Source organism: Cibotium barometz, chromosome 7 (genome assembly GCF_041138505.1).
Source record: "Cibotium barometz isolate CiBa-2024 chromosome 7, ASM4113850v1, whole genome shotgun sequence".
Classification (NCBI taxonomy): Eukaryota; Viridiplantae; Streptophyta; class Polypodiopsida; order Cyatheales; family Cibotiaceae; genus Cibotium; species Cibotium barometz.
Genome location: NC_141052.1, coordinates 23827783 through 23851768, shown reverse-complemented (window position 1 = coordinate 23851768; position 23986 = coordinate 23827783). Strand labels below are relative to the sequence as shown.

Genomic DNA, 23986 nt, shown 5'->3' with positions numbered 1-23986 from the left:
TTTGTTCATCTTCTTACCCAATGGATTCATGTTATTGGATTGTAATGAATGTATGTGCCTGAATGGATCCCATAGGCCATATTTGGCCTCCCATAGATGTAAAAATCTCTCTCTCTCTCTCTCTCTCTCTCTCTCTCTCTCTCTCTCTCTCTCTCTCTCTCTCTCTCTCTCTCTCACACACACACACACATTCACATTATTTCCTTTATTTGATCAAATGCTTATAGTCTAGTATTTATACTTGATTCAATTTTTTCACTTTTATAAATATACATACTCACTTATGCATGGGCAACCACATAATATAGTTATAAATGCATATTCAAATAATGGAAAATAAAAATATAATGTAGTTATAAGAAAGGTTTGTTACATGCCACCCTTCCCCATAATTTTGGGAAGTTAGAAAAACCCTTTTAATGATAGAATTGATGTAGTGCTTGCATCATGAAAAGTTTTATTAGTACTAAACTCATGATCTATATAATCTTATTCAAAGGTGATTATATAAGTACATTTAAGGAAACCCCCTTTTATCTATGTGGATAGGGTAACAAAAAGCATACTTGTCTTGGTGAAAAGATATATTATCTCTTATGATTATGCATGTTTTTAAGATGAATATTTAACACCATTAGTATATTCAATTACATCAATGTCTGGTAAACACTACACCTTTTGTAAATGTGAAGACTATATGTGGTCCTAAATAAAAAAACTCTCTTAAATACACCTTTTGTAAATGTGAAGACTATCTGTGGTCATATATTATTATACAGGTTTTTAGTGGGGTGACTGCCCCCCTCAAAAAGAATACTTGGATTTCATATTACACATGTTTTTAGTGGTGATGCCCGCCCTCTCAAGAAGAGTGCTTGGATTTCATCTACTTGTAAGACTTCGAGATGCATGGCCTTATGTAGCTAAGAAATTATTAATAAGCCATTAAACATGGTATCTAAGTGTACCCCTTTGTTATCGCTTTGATATTGCATGTTTTAAATAATTCAAGTTAATAGGGGATTATCTTTTATTATGAATCAATTATGTTGATAACGTGATATGGAGATTAAGTTTTGATTTATAGTTTTTTCTTCTCAATTTTTATTTTTCTTTGGGTGTATCAAAAATCTATGTACAGATTACTTCTCATAAGTTTGTTAAATGGAAAGATCTTTTTAAGCTGATTAGCACCTATACCCATTCACCTATAAGTTTGTTAAATGGAAAGATCTTTTTAAGCTGATTAGCACCTATACCCATTCACACATACAAGAATATAAACAGAGCAAACGTGTACGCATACAACCAAAGAAACACGTAAGTGCACACACGCACAGTAAAGATGACATTAGTGGTGTTATAAAAGCTCATAAGGTTGTAATCAACAACAATACAATGGAATAACAACATTAATTCAAAATAAAACATAGGCCACAAGATTCTTAGGAAATAATTAGGTCATAATAATTTGGAGAAACAATATTTAAAACCTATAGCTTAATATTATATATGTTTTCAAACTCGAAATGTTTAAAAAACTACTTTTCTCCTTAAAAGACCTAACATAGTCACATAGGTCTCATAAATGCAAAAATAACATATTGTTAAAATGCTGCCCACATGCCACTTGCAATATTGATTCATCCAAATCTAAAGATAACCTTTTTTATCTGCTTTTCTTGTATTATGTTAATATCCTCTTATGGGTTTATTAATAAATATGGAAAAATAACACCATAAAAGCACCACAAGCATAACATTTTAATGCATTACCCTTGTGCCCTATGTCTTCTTATTAAGAATCAAAATTAAAAATTGGCCTCATTCAATTTGCTCTATTTTTCTAAAGCTAAATCAAGTTTCATGCAACATGCTTGTATAAAAAATGAGAAACAAAGACATGGATTAGTTCGAACCATGTTGAAGAATTTTTCAAAAATCATTTTGATATCTCAAAAGCTATCGAATACGTGGGCATCAACATCACATCCTAAATGGATAACTTTAGAGATGCAGAGTTAGTAATGAATAAATCTCCATGTCACCACATGATTGAGTGCTAGGTAAAAGAATAACATGGAATCTTTGGGAAACATGCTTTTTTATAAGATAAAAGAATATCTCTAATTCAAGAAAGATATTCAATATCTGTAAAACCCTTTTGTACGAAAAATCACATCAAAATTTCATGATGACCTTTCAATTAAGTCATATCTTGGGAAATTGTCTACACAGTAAGAAGAAGAAATGCTAGCTAAAAGATAGGACATGATGAGATTATTTTTATTTTGATAGAATCAATAAATATTTTAGATTTTCAAATATGTTATGCTTAGTAAACAAACCCTTTAAATATTTAAATGAGGAAAATTACGATGAAGACTTCTTCCTTATATATACAAATTTGTTGGTAGTAGGTGAGTGTGCCATATGACCTAGATGACTGCTCCCCTCCACCGACATACACACACCCACACACACACAAGAATAGATATCTATCTTTCTTATCTATTACCTTCAAATTTCCATATTGTGTCAACACCCTCCACCTCTGTGTGCATGTGTGTGTGTGTGTGTGTGTGTGTGTGTGTGTGTGTGCATTTATGTGCACATGCGCTTATGTGTATGGATGCATGTGTGTGTGTGTGTGTGTGTGTGTGTGTGTGCGTGTGTGTGTGTGTGTGTGTGTGTGTGTGTGTGTGTGAGAGAGAGAGAGAGAGAGAGAGAGAGAGAGAGAGAGAGAGAGAGAAGACCATTCTCCACATGGAATAGGGAGGAGTTGTTGAGATAATAAGAGAAAGGGATAGTTGTACACATGGAGCAATAAGAGAAAGTTCTCATTAGTCATTTGGAGTAAGTTCATTTCCTTACAAGCATAAAATAGATAATGTATGGATTTGTCTAATACTATACTCACCTAGAAACATTGACATTTTTTTTAGAATTTTAAAATGCATGACATCAAAACATTTTCGTACTTTCATTGTGACTCATGACATGCTCAAACCATATCTAAAATCCCTTGTGTAGATTGTTTTATTCACATGCGGTTGTTAACCCTTAGGCACACAAAAAAAATTAAAAGAATATGAAAAAAGAAATTGCCTAAAGTTTAATTTTATGTGTGATTGTGTGTGTGTGTGTGTGAGAGAGAGAGAGAGAGAGAGAGAGAGAAAGAGAGAGAGAGAGAGTAGAAGAAGAGGTGAGGGAAGGATGCTAAGCTTCTTGCAAAAGATTGAATAGAGCTAGGGTCATTATGCTCACATTCATCATTACACACATTAGCAACCAAAGAGAATATTGTGTGTGTGTGTGTGTGTGTGTGTCTGTGTGTGTGTGTGTGTGTGTGTGTGTGTGTGTGTGTGTGTGTGTGAGAGAGAGAGAGAGAGAGAGAGAGAGAGAGAGAGAGAGACAGAGAGTAGAAGAAGAGGGGAGGGAAGGATACCAAACTTCTTTGCAAAAGATTGAATAGAGTTAGGATCATTATGCTCACATTTTGCATTACACGCATTAGTTACCAAAGAGAATAATGTGATCCACATGCTTTCCTCACACCAAAACGATTAGGGCAAGTACACCATTTGGGTAAATTAGTCCACTACTTCAAAAGTACTGATAAATAAATTAGGCCACTACTTCAAAAGTACTGATAAATAAATTAGGCCACTTCTTCAAGAGCTATAAATGCCATCCTTCCTATAAAAAACAAGGACATTCAAGTCACAACCATCCTAGATGAAGGGACTAGAGTCAGCATCATTACTAAGGAGTGCTAAGAGAAGTGGGGGCAACATCCACTTGACACTACCAATCTAATAGTCAAGCTTACTAATGGGGTCACAAAACGAAACCCATAGGGCTTTTACAAAATCTAAGAATCAAAACCTTTAGCCCAAGCTTTTGGTGGTAATGAACTTTTCTCAACATCACAATTCTTTATGACTGCATCCTAGAGGCAGACCCTTGAGGAGAGAAATCATAATGGTTCATGACTAGGAAACATACCATATAATGAAGTCCTCAAGGTAAATCTACAAACATGGAAAAATCATCCCATGAGTGGTGGACCTTTTGTCGAAGACTCTAACCAAATAACACCACTGAACTAAACATGTGCCTCAGATGCCATAAAACGTCATTGGACAAGGAATGTGAGAGCTCAGAGTTTGCCTCACTCTAAGATCAAGAAGACTCTCAAAATTGGATGCACATACTTGCAACCACATATACTCTCCCAAATTGGATGCACATACTTGCAACCACATATACTCTCCCAACTAAAACATAGATGAGATATGCCACAGTGGATGGCAAGGAAATTGTTTTAATAAATATGTTCAGCATTACACCAACACAATGTACACTAGAATTTGAAGGCAATATCCATGACTAGGAGGTGGCAGCTTGGGGCCCAAAATGATAAAAAAGAGAGGATTTATATCTCTTCAAGGGAAGAAATAAAGATCATTTGCTTTGATACTACGTTGAGGCTATAGACTCCCATGTAGACTTTTGCCATTAATAGCAAAAGAAGATCAATATTTCCAAAGTCCACATCAAGTTAATGGCCATAGAGAGAGATGAACCTTCAAGTTTAGAAGAATATAAAAAACTTTCTCTTGATCCGTAAGAAGAGCAAGAAAAAAAACCTTAGTAGAGGCTGAAAAAGGAGCTAAGGCTTAGCATAGGCTGAAAAAGAAGCTAACTTACATTTTAGAAGAGAGCTCTAGCATGGAGGATCTTAGGCAAGTTCTTGAGCACTTCAAAGCATATAATGTAGGTGAATGCTTTATACTGTTTGACAAGGTAAAGAGGACCTTTGAAGGGAAGCTTTGAATGTCTAGAGTGGTTGAAGTTAAGGAGCTCAACCCAGTAGGACCTGATGAAGATCTGAAACTGGTATACATTTTCTCTAGAACAAGAAAGGTACCTAACTAATCTACTCACAGACTTCCAAGACTGCTTCGCTTGGAAATACATTGACATGAAGGGTGTATCTTTGGAGGTGGTCAACGACACTATTCCCATTGTTGAAGGAGTATAGCCATCAAGGCACAAGGCTTATCAGATAAATCCAAAGTACTCTAGAGGTGGTTAAACACACTATTCAAAGCCATTAAGGCATAGGGCATATCAGATAAGTTGAGATGAATCCAAAATATTCTAGAATGGTCAAGGACAAAATTGACAAACTCATCAAATCTAGATTCATTTATGAGTTACAGCATATCGAATGGCAAAAATGGGAAGATATGAGTTTGTGTTAACCTAAAAAAGATTAACGCAGCTAATAAAGGTGACTACCCATTACCATTCATTGAGCATGTCCTTGAATGCATAGCGAGGCAGCGGGTGAGGAGGCCTATAGCTTCTTTTATGGGTTTTTAGGTTATAACCAAGTAGAGATTTAGGTTATATAACCAAGTAGAGATTGACCTTAATGACCAACATGAGGTTGCATTTGCCACAGAATAGGGCACTTATGCATTATAGAGTTATGCCAAAATTATGCCATTTGGCTTATCCACCAATGCCTCATGCACTTTCTAAAGGCTCATGTGCATGGCATACACAAGGAATACCTTCAGGAGTTTCTTGCTATATGTATGAATAACCTTTATGTTAATCCCAAATGGAAAAGCACATCTCTAATTCTTAAAGAAGGTACTCAAAAATGCAGATTGTATAGGATATCCCTTCACCCACTTAAATGCTAGTTTTGGGTGAGCCGTGGGGTAATACTAGGCCACATCATTTTCGAGCATGGCATATCAATAGAAGATAGTAAGATGAAGCTAATTCTTGAGCTTCCACCAACTTCCAGATTTAAAGGAGTCCAACAATTCATGGCATATCAATAGATGATAGCAAGATGAAGGTAATTCTTGAGCTCCCACCACCTACCAACTTCAAAGGTGTCCAACAATTCATGGGACATGTTGGTTACTATAGAAGATTCATAATCTTATATATACCAATATAGCAAGACCCTTATACAGACTACTTGTCATCTTTGAATAGATAGATGAGTGTCAAAATGCCTATGATACTCTCAAGAAAGCCTTAGCAAGTGCACCAATCCTAAGATCTCCCAATTGGGACACTATCCTTCATGTATAAATCCATGTGCACATTGATGCTTCGGCCAATATGCAGTTGGCTGCATACTGGCCAAACTAGGAAAGCATAAAACATGGCTTTCCCTATTAGCTTCATCAACCTGCCAATTGAACGATGCCGAATTAAATGATGCCGAATAGAAGTACACTACAATAGAGAGAGAGAAGGACTCAATGGTTCTATGCTCTAAAGATGTACCACCATTATCTTTTGGTGAGAAAATTCATGTTTTTTGTGGATTACTTATTTACTTGGTCAATAATTCTTTCACTACGGGAAGGATAACTCGATGACTTTTGATCTTGCTAGATTTTGATTTCATTGTGATCGTAATGTCTCGCATGTATTTATATCTATTTATGTTATAACTTTATTGTAATGTATTAACATGTTAAATCGTATGTGTTTCCATTATCATGGACTTGTCGTTTGTTGGTTGAGGGATTACCTCTCCCAGCTAAGCGAGCAATCGTCAAAGGTCTTTTGGAGACCAGAAATGTTGAATTAATTCACCACCACAATTTGGTCCCTACAGATACCCCTCTAGTCATATATACATTCTAGCTGACTTAGCTAGTCATCGGGGTATTGTTGACCTTATGGAATTTAATACTATGCATTTTTCTAATGGGTTATGTTATTATCAACAATTTCATTATCGGTACCATTCTTCGTCCCATGTGGTTTGAGGATTTATGTTCGTTTCTTTGAGTGTTGAGTGGAATGCCTATAAATTTTTGATCCACGTACCAATCAGGAGCTTGAAAATATGGAAACCTTTTGGGATAAGCACGATTATGACCATTAAAGGGGGTGGAGATTGACAGGTAGGTGACGTTACAAAGTTCATCTAGAGCATGCTCGACTCACTTAGTTGGTTGATGAAGGCAGTCAGCTGGCTGATGAAGGCTATCCAAGGGAAGGCCAAGGATCAAGGCCAAGGATCACTCAAATGGGGATGCAAAGGACATGTGGGAGGAGACCTTCACTAAGGAGGATTCCAACAATCAATTAGGGACCTTATATAAGGTTGTCCGGGCCAAAAATCTATTGATTTTTTACCTTCTTTTTGCCAGTCTTAGTATGAAAATCAGACCTTGGGTTAATCTTGGCCTCAAAATTGTAGGATTACCCCAATAGCCTGCTCTTATGGCACTTCAGGTGTCACCTAGGTATCCAAAGTTCATCAGCAAGAATCTGGATACCCATGTTGCTAACTTTGAGAATATTTGGCACGTGAATGGCATGCCACCCACTGTCTCTAATACAAGAATGCCTTTAATGGAACCTTTGATGGCCAATCGACCAATTGGCATGCTAATCATTTTTCACTTTCGAGGATCTACGAGATGCCTTCCTTCATTGTTTTTGAAAAGATAAGACGTCTTCGTGCCATGTGATATGGATAAGTTGCATCATCACAAGAGTTTTCACTAGTAGAAGATTCTGTAGCTAAGTTGCATCATCACAAGAGTTTTCACTAGTAGAAGATTCTGTAGCTAAGTTTTGCACTCTCCGAAGTAGGCTAGATCATGCAAATTGAGCAGCTAAAGCCTTAATGGGGGAGTGGTTTTGTACATGGATTATATTAAAAAGTTGAAACTAGTGTCGCCTCCTTGTCGGTGGACCTCACAGTGGGTGGTTTTGATGCATTATTGGAGGCCATGCCAGGCATTCTGAATGTAGTTCGTGACAGAAAAAACTCCTAAGAAGGAAAAGTACAATCAAGATACATACTACATTCATGCCACACCAGGCATCTTGAATGTAGTTGACATAAAAGACTCCTAAGAAGAAAAAGTATAATTGGGATGCAGATTGGGACCAGGAAGTGGAGGAAACTTTGGACAAAGACTCGGATGCAGATTTGGATTTAAATTTAAAGCACCAGAATTTGAAGAAGAAAAGCTAGAAGCTGGATAAGAAATTCAAAGATCGATTATTGGGAGTATTGGTAAAGTTCACAGGAGGACTTGGATCTGAAGTACGTGTACCAAGTTCTCCAATCAAGGCCATACCAAGAAAGAGTGTAAGTTAATCCCATATTGTGCAATATGCCAGACCACTACTCATGTTATTGAGGTTTATTGGTACAATAGCTAAGTTCATCGTTTGGCACAACTAGCGATTCTAGTGCGGTAAGTGACTCCGATTAATCTAACCCACCAGATATAGTCCATACACGATTATTACTATAAGCTTCCAGGGTAGCAGTCGGAATGCCATGTTCAACAGTGCCATCAACTAGAGCTCTACAACAAAATCGAGTAGAGGGGTCTTCCTCAAAGGCCCCAACAATTAATATGGTCTAGATTGAGCCATATATCAATGGAAGACAGTCCACGATAGGCTATATTGGTGGTGGTCACATGGTCTCAACAAGAACCCATGAAAGAAGGGATTCGGGAAGTGCCAAAGATGAAGGGGAAGCCCGTGGATTTGGTGACATGTCCAAGACTAAGTTGCCAAGTTAGTGCAAGAAGCACAAGGGCCAGTTGAGAATAATTAGTAGGTTCCTTCCCATGCCAAGGAGGCTGTGAATGGTCCGAAGGATGGTTCGACTATACAGATACAGGAAAAGAGTCCCAGAAGTAATTCTATCACTGCCAACTTGGAGCAGGCGAAAGGATAGAAGAATGCATAATAGTTTCGAATAGTACTGGAAGAATTTGAAATTCGAGAAAGTAGTAAGATCATGGAAGGCCACATAGTGCGAGAACAGACCGAATATGTGAAGGAAACCCAGTTGGATGGTGTTCATCCAAAAGGAAAGTCAATAGTATTAAAGTAACCAAAAGCATGGATCTCTGAATCTTACCCAATGTTGTTTGGAAATGCAGCAACAAGCAAAAAATAAAGCATAACTAGATAATTGATCAGATTATAATTAATAGCTAAAAGAAGAAGGTTTGAGTACAAGTGGCATCCATAGATATACTACAGTAGCAAGTCAATTTGGCAAATATGTGCTGAGAAGTCTTGAGTTGGTTAGAGGGGGTAGATATTGATGAGAAGGAAGATATTCTCACTGAGAATCTAGATGTGGTCTCATTGTTTGAGGTGGATGTGGACCGGATTATGTCTCAGTATACCCCAACTAGCAATCTACATACATCACCAATACTCCAAGCTGACCTCTTGGATGAAGTTGGAATGCTAGAAGAAATCAAGGCTCTGGTGGCTTAAATTCATATATGGATGTGTTTGCCTGGGGTTACAAAGATATGAAGGGGATAGATCCTCAGTTTTATCAACATTATATAATCTTAAGAAAGATGATGTTCAAATCAAATCGCAAAGATACGAGATGAACCCTGAGTATGCAAAAAAGGTCAACGAAGAGATTGATAAACTCTACAGAGGTAACAAGATTTCCATCATTGGAAGATACTAATTGCTTTCGTCCATACCCACTACATGAAGAAGAAAGTTTTTGACCATTTGAACTATTAATAGTCAACAATGATGGATGTAGGCATTGAGACGCCCACATCCTTATCCACCTTAATGAGAACCTTATGCATCAAAGAGGCAACAAGCTTTCCATCATTGGAAGATACAAATTGCTTTCCTCCATATCGACTTTGTGAAGAAGAAAGTTGTTGACCATGATAGGCAACGATGATGGATGTGGCCGATTCTCCTCATGTGCATGGTTATTTGCCAAAGGAATGCCTTCATGCGATTGCTCTTGATCACCGACATGCCTATGATCACATGTAGGCTCCTGTTGGACCTTGAATGCCGATTGTGTGTTCAATTGATGCACCTAGTTTGCCATGATTTAGTACTTTTACACTTTGAAGACAATCTCGAACTCCAAATAAAGTGTTCTATGGCTTTTTGAAATGATATTGGAATGTACTATCCATGTGTTCACTTTCGACTAGGTCAAAGTGGAAGTATTCATTGTTTTGACTTTTTGGAAAAAGTCAACCATAAGCTAAACTTGCCATAACTTAACCAATCGGTGTCTAAATTTGACTAATTATAGATTGATGGAATGCTTTTAACAAGCACTATGCATCCACGCATACCCTTTGACCAAGTTTGACTAGTAACTATCACAGTTATCTCTGGTTTGTTGGGAATCTAGTGACATGTACTCTCCATCCATATGCCGAATTCTCAAAAATACCAAGCTATTTTTTATTGGGTCCACCTTCTTGTTATGGTGAACTTTTATCGCGGTTAAACCTGCAAATGATATCAGAATTGGAAGCTTGATGACTTTAGATGTGGCCCTTAGAGAGTACTATAAGGCTATATAAACACCCATAAAACAACCCAACCCTTTCTGATTGAATTAGACTTTTGTAGTTTTGTAGAGCATAGTCAAAGTGGCCAATGTTCTGATACATCAAAAGTATTATACGACAATATTATACATCAAAAGTATTATACGACAATATTAGTCATGTATTTGAGCATCCCAAACTCAATCCATAGGCCTCATTCATTTACTTTACAAAAAAATTGGCATAACCTCCTTTGTATTTGCAACCTAATCTCACATCACAAGTGTGTCCAATGTATCCAAAAACAAGTGTCAACACTTGCACCAATTGTTTCTCAATTGTATTTGTCAAATACCAAGAATGATATATCAAATAAGAACATGTGTTAGTGAAGAGCTTTGATGATCTCCCAGCCAAGCCTCCCACTCTCTCACACGAGGCAAGAGTTAGGCCCAATTCTTCACTTCGGGTACCTAATCCCCTTTTCTACTGCTTTACCAAAGTACTCACGACACGAAAGGTTCAAGCCATGCTCCCCCTGGGCCTCTTCGCCAATGCTAAGGGTACCCTCACACACATTTTAGATGTATATAAGATGAAATGTGAATACAATGTGTGTGGAATTCATGTAGAATGCTTGAAAGTATTGGATAACTTCACTTATAAGATTGATTACATGAACTCATACCAATAGAAAAATGTTGTATGAAATGTCACTTAGCATGGACTCATAATCTTTTCTATCACCACTTAGCCCTAAAGGAAATATCAAAAATGCTACTCAGCATGGACTCATGATCTTATCTATCACCACTTAGCCCTAGAGGCATCCCAAATCACATCAACCATAATACAAGTATGCCCCTTACATAGGCATGTCATAGCATGGGGCACAATCTTTTAAGGAAGCTTCAATGAACCCCTCAATGTGTGGATCTTGATTAGATTCAATTGAATGCTTCAAGAAAAGCCTTAATACATGGTCTTGGTAAATTCTCCCAAGAATACATGATTAATGACATTAATCTTCATTCCATAAGCATATAATGGTGTCCAATGCTCAAACTCGCATGTAATGAAGCCCACAAGCCATGAGATCCATCACAATGATGTAGCAATAGGTCAATGCATGCCCCAATGCCACAAACAAGCCCTTAAGCATGCATTAATCTCTCATTAATGCAACCAATGGCCATGAGGAACTTGTATGGAAAGAGGGACTGATCAATGCTTCATGAATCTTAGGGTTTCATGGAATCATACCATTCTTGATTATAACCATAAATAAAACCTAAATCAAGCAAGTAATGAAGGGATTCACTCATCAATGGTAAAAGGAAGCACCAATGCTTGAAGTTTAATGTAGTTAATGAAGAATGCCTTTTGGAGAAGCAAAAAACATAGACAGCCATTATGCCTTCTTTGCTTGCCTCATAGCCCTTCAAAATCTGAAGCTACCACGATGGGATGATCGAAGATTCATGCAGACATGCTTCAACTTCACTCTAGCCATTTACACTTCCTCATCCAGTCAGTGTTGCTTAGCAAGGCTCCCCTTATCACCCTTACAAGGCTCTCCAAGGGGCTTCAAAACCCTAAATTTGCACATGTGAGCTTGCTTTCACATTCGTCAAAAAAAAATGACTCCACTCCATTTCACCATGTCCGGGGTGCCCATGCTCATATCTTTCTCCAAAACCTCAGAAAATTGATCAAAATAAAGTAAAAATTTACAATCCCACCATCTCTCCCATATCAGCATCAAGGAGATCCAAGAAAATGTAGGAAACAAAGTATACAAGAAATCAAGAAAGTACCAAAATCACATGTAAATGTCCATTTTCTTGGTTTCTTGCTATATTACAAATCCAAAATTCCCATGATCAAAATCAAAATCAAAATCAAGGCTAAGTACCATGATCTTCATCTCCACTAATCTAAGTATGATTAGCTTAAAATATTTTATACATGAATCAAGATTCTCAAGAAAATGTGAGAAATTTCAAGAAAATCAAGAATCTTTGCACTTCATAGAAATGTTGCTCAATTTTGCTAAGATCAAAGCCAAGAGCTCTGATACCAATGCAAGAAAGGGATTGCACTCAACTGGGATGGAGTATACACATCGTAGCACTCATTATGTGGAATGCATAATACAAGGTTGGACTACCACCATGGATCCTTGAGCTATAAGCTTCAAGTGAAGGTTCTATATCAAAAGATATTAAAAAAGTGTCAAAAAAAAGTATAAAGGTTGTCTCATAAATGATTTATATAGTCACTTACTCCTAGGACTATTCACACATGCAGTGCCCATAAACCAAAGTCCTATATCCCACATAAACATATGCAATACATCCAAGCACATAATTTCCTAAATTATAATTTTGCTTTACTTTTTAGACCCACTTGCATCCAATTGCCTTTTTTTCCTTAGGCAAAGGCACTAACTCTTTTGTGTCCCAAATTATGTGTCTCATTTGCATCCAATGCAGCCATCTCTTCATCCATGGCATCTTCCCAATGTTTATGTCCAAGTTCTTTCTCAAACATTTGGGCTCTATCTCTTGTATTTCTTTGGCAATATAATACTATTCATAATAATGGATTCTATATCCATCATTCCTCAACGTATCCACTAGATATCAGACCCTCGTAGACCTGCATACCCTTGGATCACTGCTAAGTATTCTCAAAATTATTTTAGCTCTTTGTATACCTGGTGTAACAATAGCGGGATCAAGCATTATGAAAGGCTCCTCATGGGATATTGACTATGTTATGAGTCAATATCCCATGTAAACATTAAGCATTATGAAAGGCTAGTCTACCTTCTCTTTTCCCTTACATGATACATGTGAATTTGTTGAATTTTCAGCACCTATAGTACCTCCAAAATGATGTGTCAAATTTACTAGCATTCTACCTCAACCTTCCTTATACCAAGGTCTAATAATAGACCCACTGTAAGAGGATTCACCTAGTCTACTAAGCATATGTGACTAACTGCTCTCCATTTGCTATAGCTACATTATTTTTTACATGCGTATCTATGTAATCCTTGAGTGGTGTATACCAACTACTCATTTCATCAATGAAATCCTTCACTAGTGTATACCAACTACTCACCTAGTCTACTAAGAACATGTGGTTACTGCTCTCCATTTGCTAGCTACATTGTTGTTTACATGAGCATCGATGGAATTCTTGATTGATGTGTACCAACTACTCATCTCATCTATGAAATCCTTGACTGGTGTGTATACCAACTACTCACCTAGTCTACTAAGAACACCTGATTACTACTCTCCATTTGCTATAGCTACATTGTTGTTTATATGAGGATCTATGGAATCCTTGACTAGTGTAAACTACTCATTTCATCTATGAAATCCTTGACTAGTGTATAACAACTACTCATCTCATGTATGAAATCCCTCACTGGTGTATACGAGCTACTCATCTCATCGAAAAAAATATCCATGCTCACTCACATCTCATGAGTAGTGGGGTTATAACATCTATAACCTTTCTACTCAAGGGAATATCCAATAAAGATACATTTTTCTACCTTGGAATAAAATTTTCTTCTCACTTCATTTGGCACATGTACATAGTTAATGCAACCAAACACTTCAAGTGTGCCAAATTTCATTTTCTACTAGTAAACTTCTATTTAGGTGTCATGCCATAAACTTCTACAGTAGTGGGGGGCTCCGTTCAAACTGTAGTTGCTACTGCTTCATCTTAAAATTTCTCTCATTTATCAACGTGCACAAGAAACTTTTACAATATGCATGTTCTTGTTTTCTACAAGCCCATTTTGTTGGGGGTGTACCTATATGTGAATTGCCTCTTTATCCCATGTTCTCTTGAATAATCACTAAATTTATTGGATAAATATTATCCCCCACCATTTTATCTTAGGTATTTTATATACATGCCTTTGTCTTTCTTAACCATTGCCTTGAAGCTCTAAAAGTCCATAAACACTTCACTTTCTCTTTCATGTGAACGGTAAACACACACCTTCCCAGAGTGTGAACGATATGTATAGTGGCATCCTTTGATTGATGTCATTTTTGTTGGTCTCCCCAAATATCAAAATGCACTACATCTAGAGATCTTTCACTCACATTCCTATCATGTGGAAATGCATGCTTAGACTATTTTCCCAATTGGCATGCTTTCACATACTTTGTGCATTCCATTCACTTTAAAATTTGACAAACTTGTAACAATGCTTTCAGATTACATATTTTTTGTTGAATATTAACATGATCAATATGCTTATGCCAAATGTCAATGTTTGTAATCTCATCTGTACCATGTTTGCAATCTCATCTGTACCATGTGGAAATGTTGCAGCCTCCTTCACTTCAAGCATGTTTATATCCAATGTATACATTATGCCAATTATGGTGCCCTTAATAACCATGCAACATTGGTTATTAAAACCATCTATAAAACAGGTACACTATGAGGGTTAAATCTCACTTGCAAACTATGCTCAACCATCAACAACATGCGGTTATTTGTAATCTTTGGAATATGAAGTACATCAACTAGGTACTTCATCTTGCATAGATAGCGACACCTTATCAACATGTGCAATATGATGCACATTATCATCATCTATTTTCACATACCCTAGTTTTTTTTTTCATTTTTTACATATTGCTAAACTGCTCTCCATAACTAGTCATGTGGTTAGAAGCACTTGAATCAACATACCATACATCTCTAGGGTTTCATGCATCTACAGTCATGGAACTAAACATATGCCACATCACAAAAAGCTGCTCACTTCTATCTTTGACTTACTTGCCTTCTTGAAGATGCATATTTCCCTTGTTTGCTACAACTTCCCACTTTTAATGTCATTCTGACTTCTATAGCACTCATTTTCTATATGACATGGTTTGCCACAATAGTAGCACTCCATGTTATTTTCACTCTAGAGTGGTGTCTTCCTCCTATTTTTATATTAGATTCGAATTTCTTGATTTTTGTTGCCCATGATTTATGGTTCCAAAATGGCCTGTGCCACGACGTCTAAATGAAGATCTTCCATTGCCTTTACATGTGCTTGTGTAGGCGGCCTACTTCTACATATTTTCTCATAACGCTCATATTTTCAAAAGATGAACATGATTTAGTCTAAACGTTCATCTCCTTAGTAATAAGAAGAGCGATAAGATTTTAAATGATCATACTCTTTGCCAGGCCCCATTCAATGTGATTGACACCAAGTCATCCCCATCAACAAGAGCTCCAAAATTGATCATACTCTTTGCCAAACCCATTCAATGTGACCGATACCAAGTCATCCATCAACAAGAGCTCCAATAGAGACAAGGGCATATGCAAAGTCCTTTAACGTTCAATCAGTAATCACTGATGATTCTGAGAGTTCTAGAGAGATTTAAAATGGGCCATAACGTTTCTAGTGGTGTTGGTGAGGGAGGCAATCCTTAGAGCCTCTGTTCCCTTATGTAAGTATCTTTTAGCCATTATTTTTTGAGTATTGTTGTGTATCGTTTAGAAGAAGACAAGGTTGTGTGTTTTAATAGAAAATGGAGGAGGTCTCTGGTGTTACACAAATACTAAAAGCCTTTACACAAAAGCCAGGTCAAGATTTATCCGTGTACAAGCTAATCCCTTAAAGACAATTCGAATGAAACAACCCTTCTACATGAATGAATGCGTTATTGGGGTTAGCATGGCATGAAAGGCAACTTCTCCAAAATCGAAGTTACCAATATTACCACATCTTGGCCTACTGAGTTTGGAAATATCATTATCTTCTCTATCTCTATTACATTTATATTGTCCCCATGAGTTGCATGTGTGTGTCTTGCTCAAATATTTTGGTTTTGAAAAGCAACAACACATTTATTCTTGGGGGTCGATGGCGAGAGAGAGAGAGAGAGAGAGAGAGAGAGAGAGAGAGAGAGTAAACTTCCCAACGGGTCAAATATATTTTATTCTTTTAATAACATGGTAACTTTATCAAACAAAACTTAACTTTTCTATGTTTTGGCTATGCATGACGATTATATTGAGTCACATATTTCTCATAGACAAATGTACTAGGTAAATTATAGATCTAGCTTGATATATTAGAGGACCATAGGCCTTGAACACAAAGGTCCCAATGCCTTCGGCCTCTCTTCTAACATGTCTATTCATGCTCTTGGACCTAATGGGGTTGGTTCTCTAACTCCTTTGCTTTTATGATGGGACTCATGCTTATGCTCCTCATCCTGCCAATAATATTTCGGGTTCGTATCAATATTCTATACACCCTATCAAAGCATGCTTTATGCAAATATAAAAAATGGTTTCAAGGAGAAGCCATCAATGAGCTCATGGTGCTCATGGTAAAGTGATAGAACTTACGCTCAATAACTTTAAGTGATATAAAAATGGTTTCAAGGAGAAGTCATTGAGCTCATGGTGCTCATGTGGTAAAGTGTTGTGTGGTGATACAAACCTTTGTGACAAGGACTAGCCACAATTGAAGGCCCTGGGTGTATTTTACAATCATTGTTATGGTGACCCAAATCCTAATTCACTAGAAAACTTAGAAGTTTCTCACATATATAATAAAAATCACTAAACTACGCTACTATCCTTTACCTTGAACATGCTAGCATTGCCACATGCCAACACTACACTACTATCCTCCAGCTTCAACACTAAAAGTGCTCATCCTAAACGGGAGAATGGCACATTCCTTTATAATTATAACTTCAAGGAAAGACTTGTGTTACCTCCCCGCCATACCTTCTGTATAGTCTTTTTTTTTCCCCACTCACATACACATGTATAGAAGAAGCATTTTGGCCATAGTCAAAATGATTTACTTCATCAATGACTAATATTGGTCATTTTTAGAGAGATATCTTCTATGTTCAACAATTGAAGCAAAGAAATTGAAAGCATCACTTGAGAAAGGTTAAAGACCTTCTCAATGGCTATGAGATAAACTTAGGCCAATCTCTATGGTTTTTGGATCTCAACAAGTATGACACTTTGCCTAATCTACACGGTTTCTTATTTACTATCATATATGATATGTTGACATACATAGTATGCACCTTTGCATATTCTTTCACCTACATGTATATTGTGCATGTACACCATGTATGCTAGTTCTCTCCAAACTTGGATTGATCTTTCTATATGTACCATATCTTAGTTGATTGTCCCTTTAAAGAATCTTGCTTAGTTTGACGCGTCTTCTTACACTACTATGAACAAATACTATTCTTTGTAACTTCCTTTGTTTGGTCTTTCAATGCATGCTATGTATCTACATGTTGACATACTATTAACATGTAGAATTTTCATGTTCATTTGCACATTACCTCTATTCACATGCATTATATCATAGAAGTTTGGATATGTATCCTTCTACATATTGTTTTAAGGCTTATATCTATTTGATTTTAGTGATGCAAGTTTTAAAACTATACAATATCAATAAAAGTTATATGCTATATGGCTTCAATGAGCTAAGAGGACAATGATCCTACAACAATGGAGAACAAACACTCTATAATGCCATGTATAAGAGTCAGCCATTGAAGCTAAACTTTGGGTTGTTCTAATGAGTTCCTCTTTGTTAAATGAATCTTTTATCCTATGAGTGAAACTATGCGGTGGACCTAGCTATGCAATGTAAGAAACATTTTCTTTATTAAAACCATCCCCGCCCGCCCGGCGCCCACCCCTCCCTCCCTCCCTCCCTCCCTTGGGATTTGAAACTTTGAGAGCTATATCATTAAATCATTAAAATGGGCAGTTCCAGAATGTTGGCAAGTAAAGGGTAGTGATTGGAAGATACGTAGTCAGAGAGGGTTTGTTTTGCTGTAAAAAGATTTTGATGTAAAGTGGATTTTGCACTAATATATACATAATTATTGGTCATAAATCATTAAAATGGGTTGCATAACAATTGTCTGGCAATGTTAAATTTCGATCAGTGTTGGATGTGGGCTTCAGCCCAAGTGGTAACACCCACGGCTTGCAGATGTGCAGTACCCCTGGCACCTTGTATAGTATATAATATCATTGAATCTTCTTTTTAAAAATACTCGTTGATCTTACAACCACAATTACTTACTGTAGCAGGAAGTCACCGTTCCAGAGACACGTGTTCCTGCAGTAAGACACTAATCAAATGCACTGCCTCCATGAGACGCATTGGTCGAGAACATTTGTCGTGTTCAAAGCATGCTGTGTAAAACTTTCAAGAAACCAAGCTTCACACAGGAACTCAAACATACGGTACAAAATGTTTTGCCCTATGCCGTGGCCTTGAGAGAACCACATTCAGTTGCCATGAAAATGAGGAATACTGCAGTTCACACCCTCACTGAGATCTTCTGGTGTTTGATGACTAGCACGTTTCAGCGACTGCTGTGAGTTGTTGCACTCTTCATACCTAAAGCACGTTACAAGGTGGTCATTCACCATACCAACAGACTGCATGAAGGAGTACGTGATAGTTGGGCCAACAAAACGGAAGCCCCGTTTTATCAGGTCTTTACTGATCAGCTCTGATTTTGGTGTTTTTACAGGCACTTGCATTGGTAGCCGATACTTGCTGACAATTGTCTTGTTATTCACAAAGCCCCATATATATTTGTCAAAGGAACCAAACTCGTCTGTAATCTAAACCCATCAACAAAGTGTCAGTTGATGCAAAAATTCAAGTTCCGTGGAGATATCAGGGCAAGAAGATCACAAAAGGTTTGTATATATGGGATAGTATGGAAGATTTGTGTGACTTGTTTCAACAACAAAACGAAGACGCATAAGTGCAGAATCATACCTTCAAGACCTGAACTGCATTTTCAACAACTCCTCGAAGTTTTCCTTCATGTTGCATAAAGCTTCCATTGGCCTTCAAAGATTGAAGTTTTTTTTCATCGAACTTGGCAATGACTGCCGGGTCAAAACCAGCAAATAGGTTTCTGCAGATTGCAAAGGTGAAACAGTCAACGACAGAGCTCAGCGATGTGCATTGAATAAAACTGGCAGCTCGTCAAAGTTCAAACCCTATCAACAACAAGATACTGGTTATTGTCCTAGTTCAAATGGAGGAATAATCATCAATGATTGGATTGCAAACATGGTAGATAAGTGAAAGCACACCTGTATTGATCTCGTTTCTCAAGAACCGTGGGCCAAGAAACTTCTGCTTGCACCGCAACCAGCACCAGCGTTTCAAAAAGCTTTCTGTTTGCATGATTTTAAAAAATGAACTCACAATATATCATTCAACAATGGGAAATTTTTTATTACAATAGCATGGACAAAATAAATTACCTGTCATCATGGACAGGAACACCCCATTCCTCATCATGATACACCACATGCGCTGGTCCTGCACAGTATGGCCTCTTCTAGCTTAAGAGATAATCAGAGTTTTAAAAATCCGACAATGAAGAGATCCTTGCGTAACAGCTTGAGAAAAGGTCAGAGAGAAAAAAATTAAAGATCAAATGATGCTTCTACCCAGGGATATTTAAAGCTTCACAGACTATTCTTCCTAAAAACTTCAAGATCAAATTATGCTTCTACCCAGGGATATTTAAAGCTTCATAAACTATACTTCCTTAAAAATTAAGGCATGCAGGTGTAGATACCACAACCTTACACGTTAAGCTGATTGAGCAGGTACAAAAAGTTTTTAATGAAACGATGGGACTCTAATGATACTTAACAGCCTAAATGAAGGGCTGGATGGCCAACAGGCACGTAGCACAGAGGTGAGGGCTTGTGACTCGGGTAGGGGAATCCCGAGCTCAAATTCCTACAGGCCCCCATTGCTATTGCGGCCGCCCTGCTGCCACAAGTTGTAATGCCTTCGAGTGGAAAGACCAAGCCGCCACTGGGTGCATACCAAATTGCAACTATAGAAGGATCTACTCAAGGGAGAAAAAGGGCTGGGTAAGCACACCTTCAGAATTGATCACAGACAATGTTTAGTCATCCAGTTGCAAACACCAGTCATCCAGTTGCAAACACCTCTAGGCAGAATGTAAAAGAAGTATCTTGAGGCTTGCAAACATCATATATACAACAAAGGCTTGTTCAGGCATACAGTCTTGGCTTCAATAAGATAAACAGATTCAGGCATACATCCCAAAAAGTTGGTGATTTTCCAGCTTGAAAAAGGCTAGTTGTGTGCATTATCTTTCACTTCCACTAAGCAATGTAAGGTGCTTACTTTTCAGTTTCCTGTCGCATTTATACTTATTCCGTCATGAAACTAAAAGTTGTACCTAACATGGCAAATTTTTAAACCTAGGACAAGATCCTCAAATGGTAATTAGGGGGGATTTACAAGCATCTGCCCAAAGACAACACCCACCTGTATGCACAAGGTACACAGACAGGTAAGTTTACAGGTTCGCCACTGTTTCTGAGTCACCAAGGGCCCCTACCGGATTTGAACCCAATGGTGAGTGACCAAGGGCCTCTACTGGATTTGAACCTTTTACCTCAGCCAATCGAGGCACAGATGTTAACCCACACAACTTTGTTGTATGTCATTGTAGATTTACACTTTATAACGTCTGTTTTCCCGCCCTTTGTAAAAGAGGAAACGCCTCCTTATGGCTTCCTCTGTTTACCATGTACTCGTTACCTTGGCACTTCAACTGTCCACGAAGGTTGTGAAGTGCCTCCTACTAACGTCATACTGAATGAGAACAGCAATATGCATTATTGCCTGCAAGATATGACTCAAAAATTGAAAGACTGTAGAATATGGCATTTACTAGGCAATGTAAGGGGCTCACATATGCTGCTCAATGAAGAAACAGCCTACTAATAAAGGTGCCAGTTTCACCAGAGGTTAGCATTGCAGATGTATTTATATTTAGAAGCAAATCCATATCAAATCTCCGCCCCCTCTTTATTTTTTTAAAAAAAAGAAATTGTATATTGTAGCCTTGCAAAGGAATAAATTGCCTTCCCTACATCTTGACTTTCTCAAGGCGTTTTAAACGAGACACCTGACATATTGAGGAGAATAACTCAAACTTCTCCTTCCCCTTTTCCACTCATCCATTCCCACGAAAGAACAATTCCTTTCCCTCTGATAAATCATGACAACAGAGTTCAAGACGTGTTGCACACTGAAAAGGCCAAGGGAATGTCATATTAGCCCCCCAAGTGTAGCAATATTTTATCTTCTTGCTGTTCGGTACAACTCCAGAGAAAGATGCTCAGCAAAGTTCACAATGCACTTCGGATACCGAGAGTAAAGAGCGTAGGTTTCCATTACATTCCTGGACTTGGAAAGACCTTAGCTGAACACTCCATAGCAAGGGTAGGAAGGTATTTCTTTCTCGAGTGATACTCCTCATAGTATGCCAATTTAGAGCATTCTGTGATGAAGCATGAGGTGGAAGTTCATGAAATATTGTTTTTTATCTCTGGCATGTCAATTCCACTGGTGAAAAGGAGCATAAGTAACCAAAGGACTTAATCAACGGGATTCAGACGAGACAGTTCACCACAAACTGTAAGAGATTTCTCCACTTAAAAGGTATTATGAGGAAAGCTATGGTGAGCAGGAAGAGAGTACTTACCGCTCTTGGATGTGATCCAGCCACAACGTTTCTTCTGGTTCTGCAGAGAAGAGGGGACGGGTAAACCCTCCGGCACTATTCTGCCTACCTTTGGACTGCCGATGCCTTGTTTCTGCCTGGATCTGGCTATTATCTGCTGCCTTTGCTCGGTGCTTTGATTCATCCTGACCTTCGGCTGCTGCTTTGCAGCCAGAGAGTTATTGACCGAACTCGTGCCACGAGCTTCCTGCCGGCGGCATTCCGACGAATAGCAAGGAGCCGCCTTGCCGTCTCCGTCTGCAGTTTTATCTACATGATCAGCCTTTTCCTTTTTCTCATCCCCGCAAGGCAATTCTGCGTCGTCCCCGTTTAACTGTAAGGTTGCGGTTAGGGTTAGGGATTCTTGCTCTGTAGCAGCCTCTAGTGGCTTCTTGGCTTGTAGTACCTTGCCGGCCACGGCCACGGCCACCAGCTTCGTTGAGCCTTTCCGCGGCAAGCTACTCGCTGTGTTGCTCGTTGGCCTCAGGACCGGGCTGCCCTCTGCTAGCTGAGAGCTCCTTGCGCGCGATTTGGAAGCTGCAGCAGCAGACATGGAACCTTACGTCTGAGGAAACTATGGCTTGCTCTGGAAGGTAACGCTACGTCAGAGGATTGCCATTTGGTTGGAGGAGAAGCTCTTGCGGTGCTCGGATGTGGAGGATAGGAGCCAGAAGGCTTGTTGGGAAGCCATGCTCGGGCAGAATCGAGGTCTGTGGTGAAGACGAAGATGTCGAAGAGGAAGGATGGAGGGGGGCGAGTGTGTGGCGACTCGCGAGGAGGGGGACAGCAGCGGCCAGCGAAAGGTATTGTCTGCGACTTTACTGTGCCTGGAGGCTCTCTGCGATGAAAACGGTAGTGCAGGATAGAGAGAGAGAGAGAGAGCGCATGTGGATGGCTACGCCCACTTGTCGGTCAAGCCCCAGAGACCTTCCGCCTGCCGAACAGGTTCCACCGGGTGCATTGAATACCTCTTCCCCGCCGGGAGACCGTTTTGGTTTAGCCGGTCTTTTAATTGTTGGACTATTTGAATTTGAAAAAGAGAGCGCAAAACCTGGCCTGTGTCCTGAGGTTAAGATGCTAGCCCAAGAAACCTTGGCATTCGAACTCTAAAAATATCGGCACACATAGGGGCCTACAATGAGCTAAAAAAGAAAACCAATTAATTAACGAAGACTAGCAATATTATTGAACCTTTATGTATTCTAATGTTCCACCACATTACGTTAAGATTATAAGGTTTTTTAAACAGGATGTATCGACGAAAGGAGTTGGTGGCGGTTGATATCCGTCTCTTTTTTTCGACGAGAGGAGTTAGTGACGGTTAAAACAGATTGTTAGTGGCAGTTAAAACAGATTGCAGGGATGGTACCTTGCGAGCCTTTGTGTGATCGTGTATGTGTGTTGGCATAGTCTGTTTCTTCAACTGAATAGCAAAACCTAGAGGGCAGCACGCGTTAATTAAAAAAGTTGGTGAAACTCTAAATGTGCCAAAATCTGTACAATTTAAAAAATATAGTAAAACCTAAAACTTGGTGAAACTCTAGCGCGCCAAAATCGGCACAGTTAGAAACTGTACTAAAAACTTGTTCATCCTCGTTAACCAACCTCAACAACTCAGCCCCACGAGAATGTATAGTGTACACACTTTCAAGAATTGAATACTCATGGCACAGCTTACAATCACACCCAGACCACCAACATCTCCTTTGGTTACATCTTTACTCTTACGTATCCTGGAATCATCAAAATTACTCGAAGGAAAAGATGGTTTAGAAGACTTTGCATAAGACTTTTCTTGCATTCTAGAATCCCTAGAAATAGAAGTTTTGTGTTCAGAATTGAGAGCAAAATCCATAGTAGAATTAAGATTACGAGGATGAAACATATTAACATCTGCCCTAATAGTAGGCTTGAAACTAGTAATAATTTTTCTTCTTTGCTCTCTTTCTTTGACCTTCTCAAGCACTTGAACCTATAGTAGAATATCCCAAAATT

The 23986-nt window shown here is 38.4% G+C and overlaps 1 protein-coding gene across 2 annotated transcripts; it reads right to left on the bottom strand.

Moving 5' to 3' along the window:
- Nucleotides 1-18247: 18247 nt before the first annotated feature.
- On the bottom strand, nucleotides 18248-22956 carry LOC147636799 (uncharacterized). Of its 2 annotated transcripts, none has more exons than XM_086800348.1 (5): nucleotides 21974-22956; nucleotides 19701-19758; nucleotides 19527-19610; nucleotides 19204-19345; nucleotides 18248-19043 (listed from the first exon to the last, which is right to left on the bottom strand). In XM_086800348.1, the coding sequence occupies exons 1-5, from the start codon at nucleotides 22542-22544 to the stop codon at nucleotides 18702-18704; spliced, it is 1197 nt and encodes a 398-aa protein (XP_086656474.1). In that variant the 5' UTR covers nucleotides 22545-22956; the 3' UTR covers nucleotides 18248-18701. The 2 variants fall into 2 exon arrangements, with proteins under 2 accessions (XP_086656474.1, XP_086656475.1); XM_086800349.1 differs by having other exon boundaries at nucleotides 18853-19036.
- Nucleotides 22957-23986: the final 1030 nt, after the last annotated feature.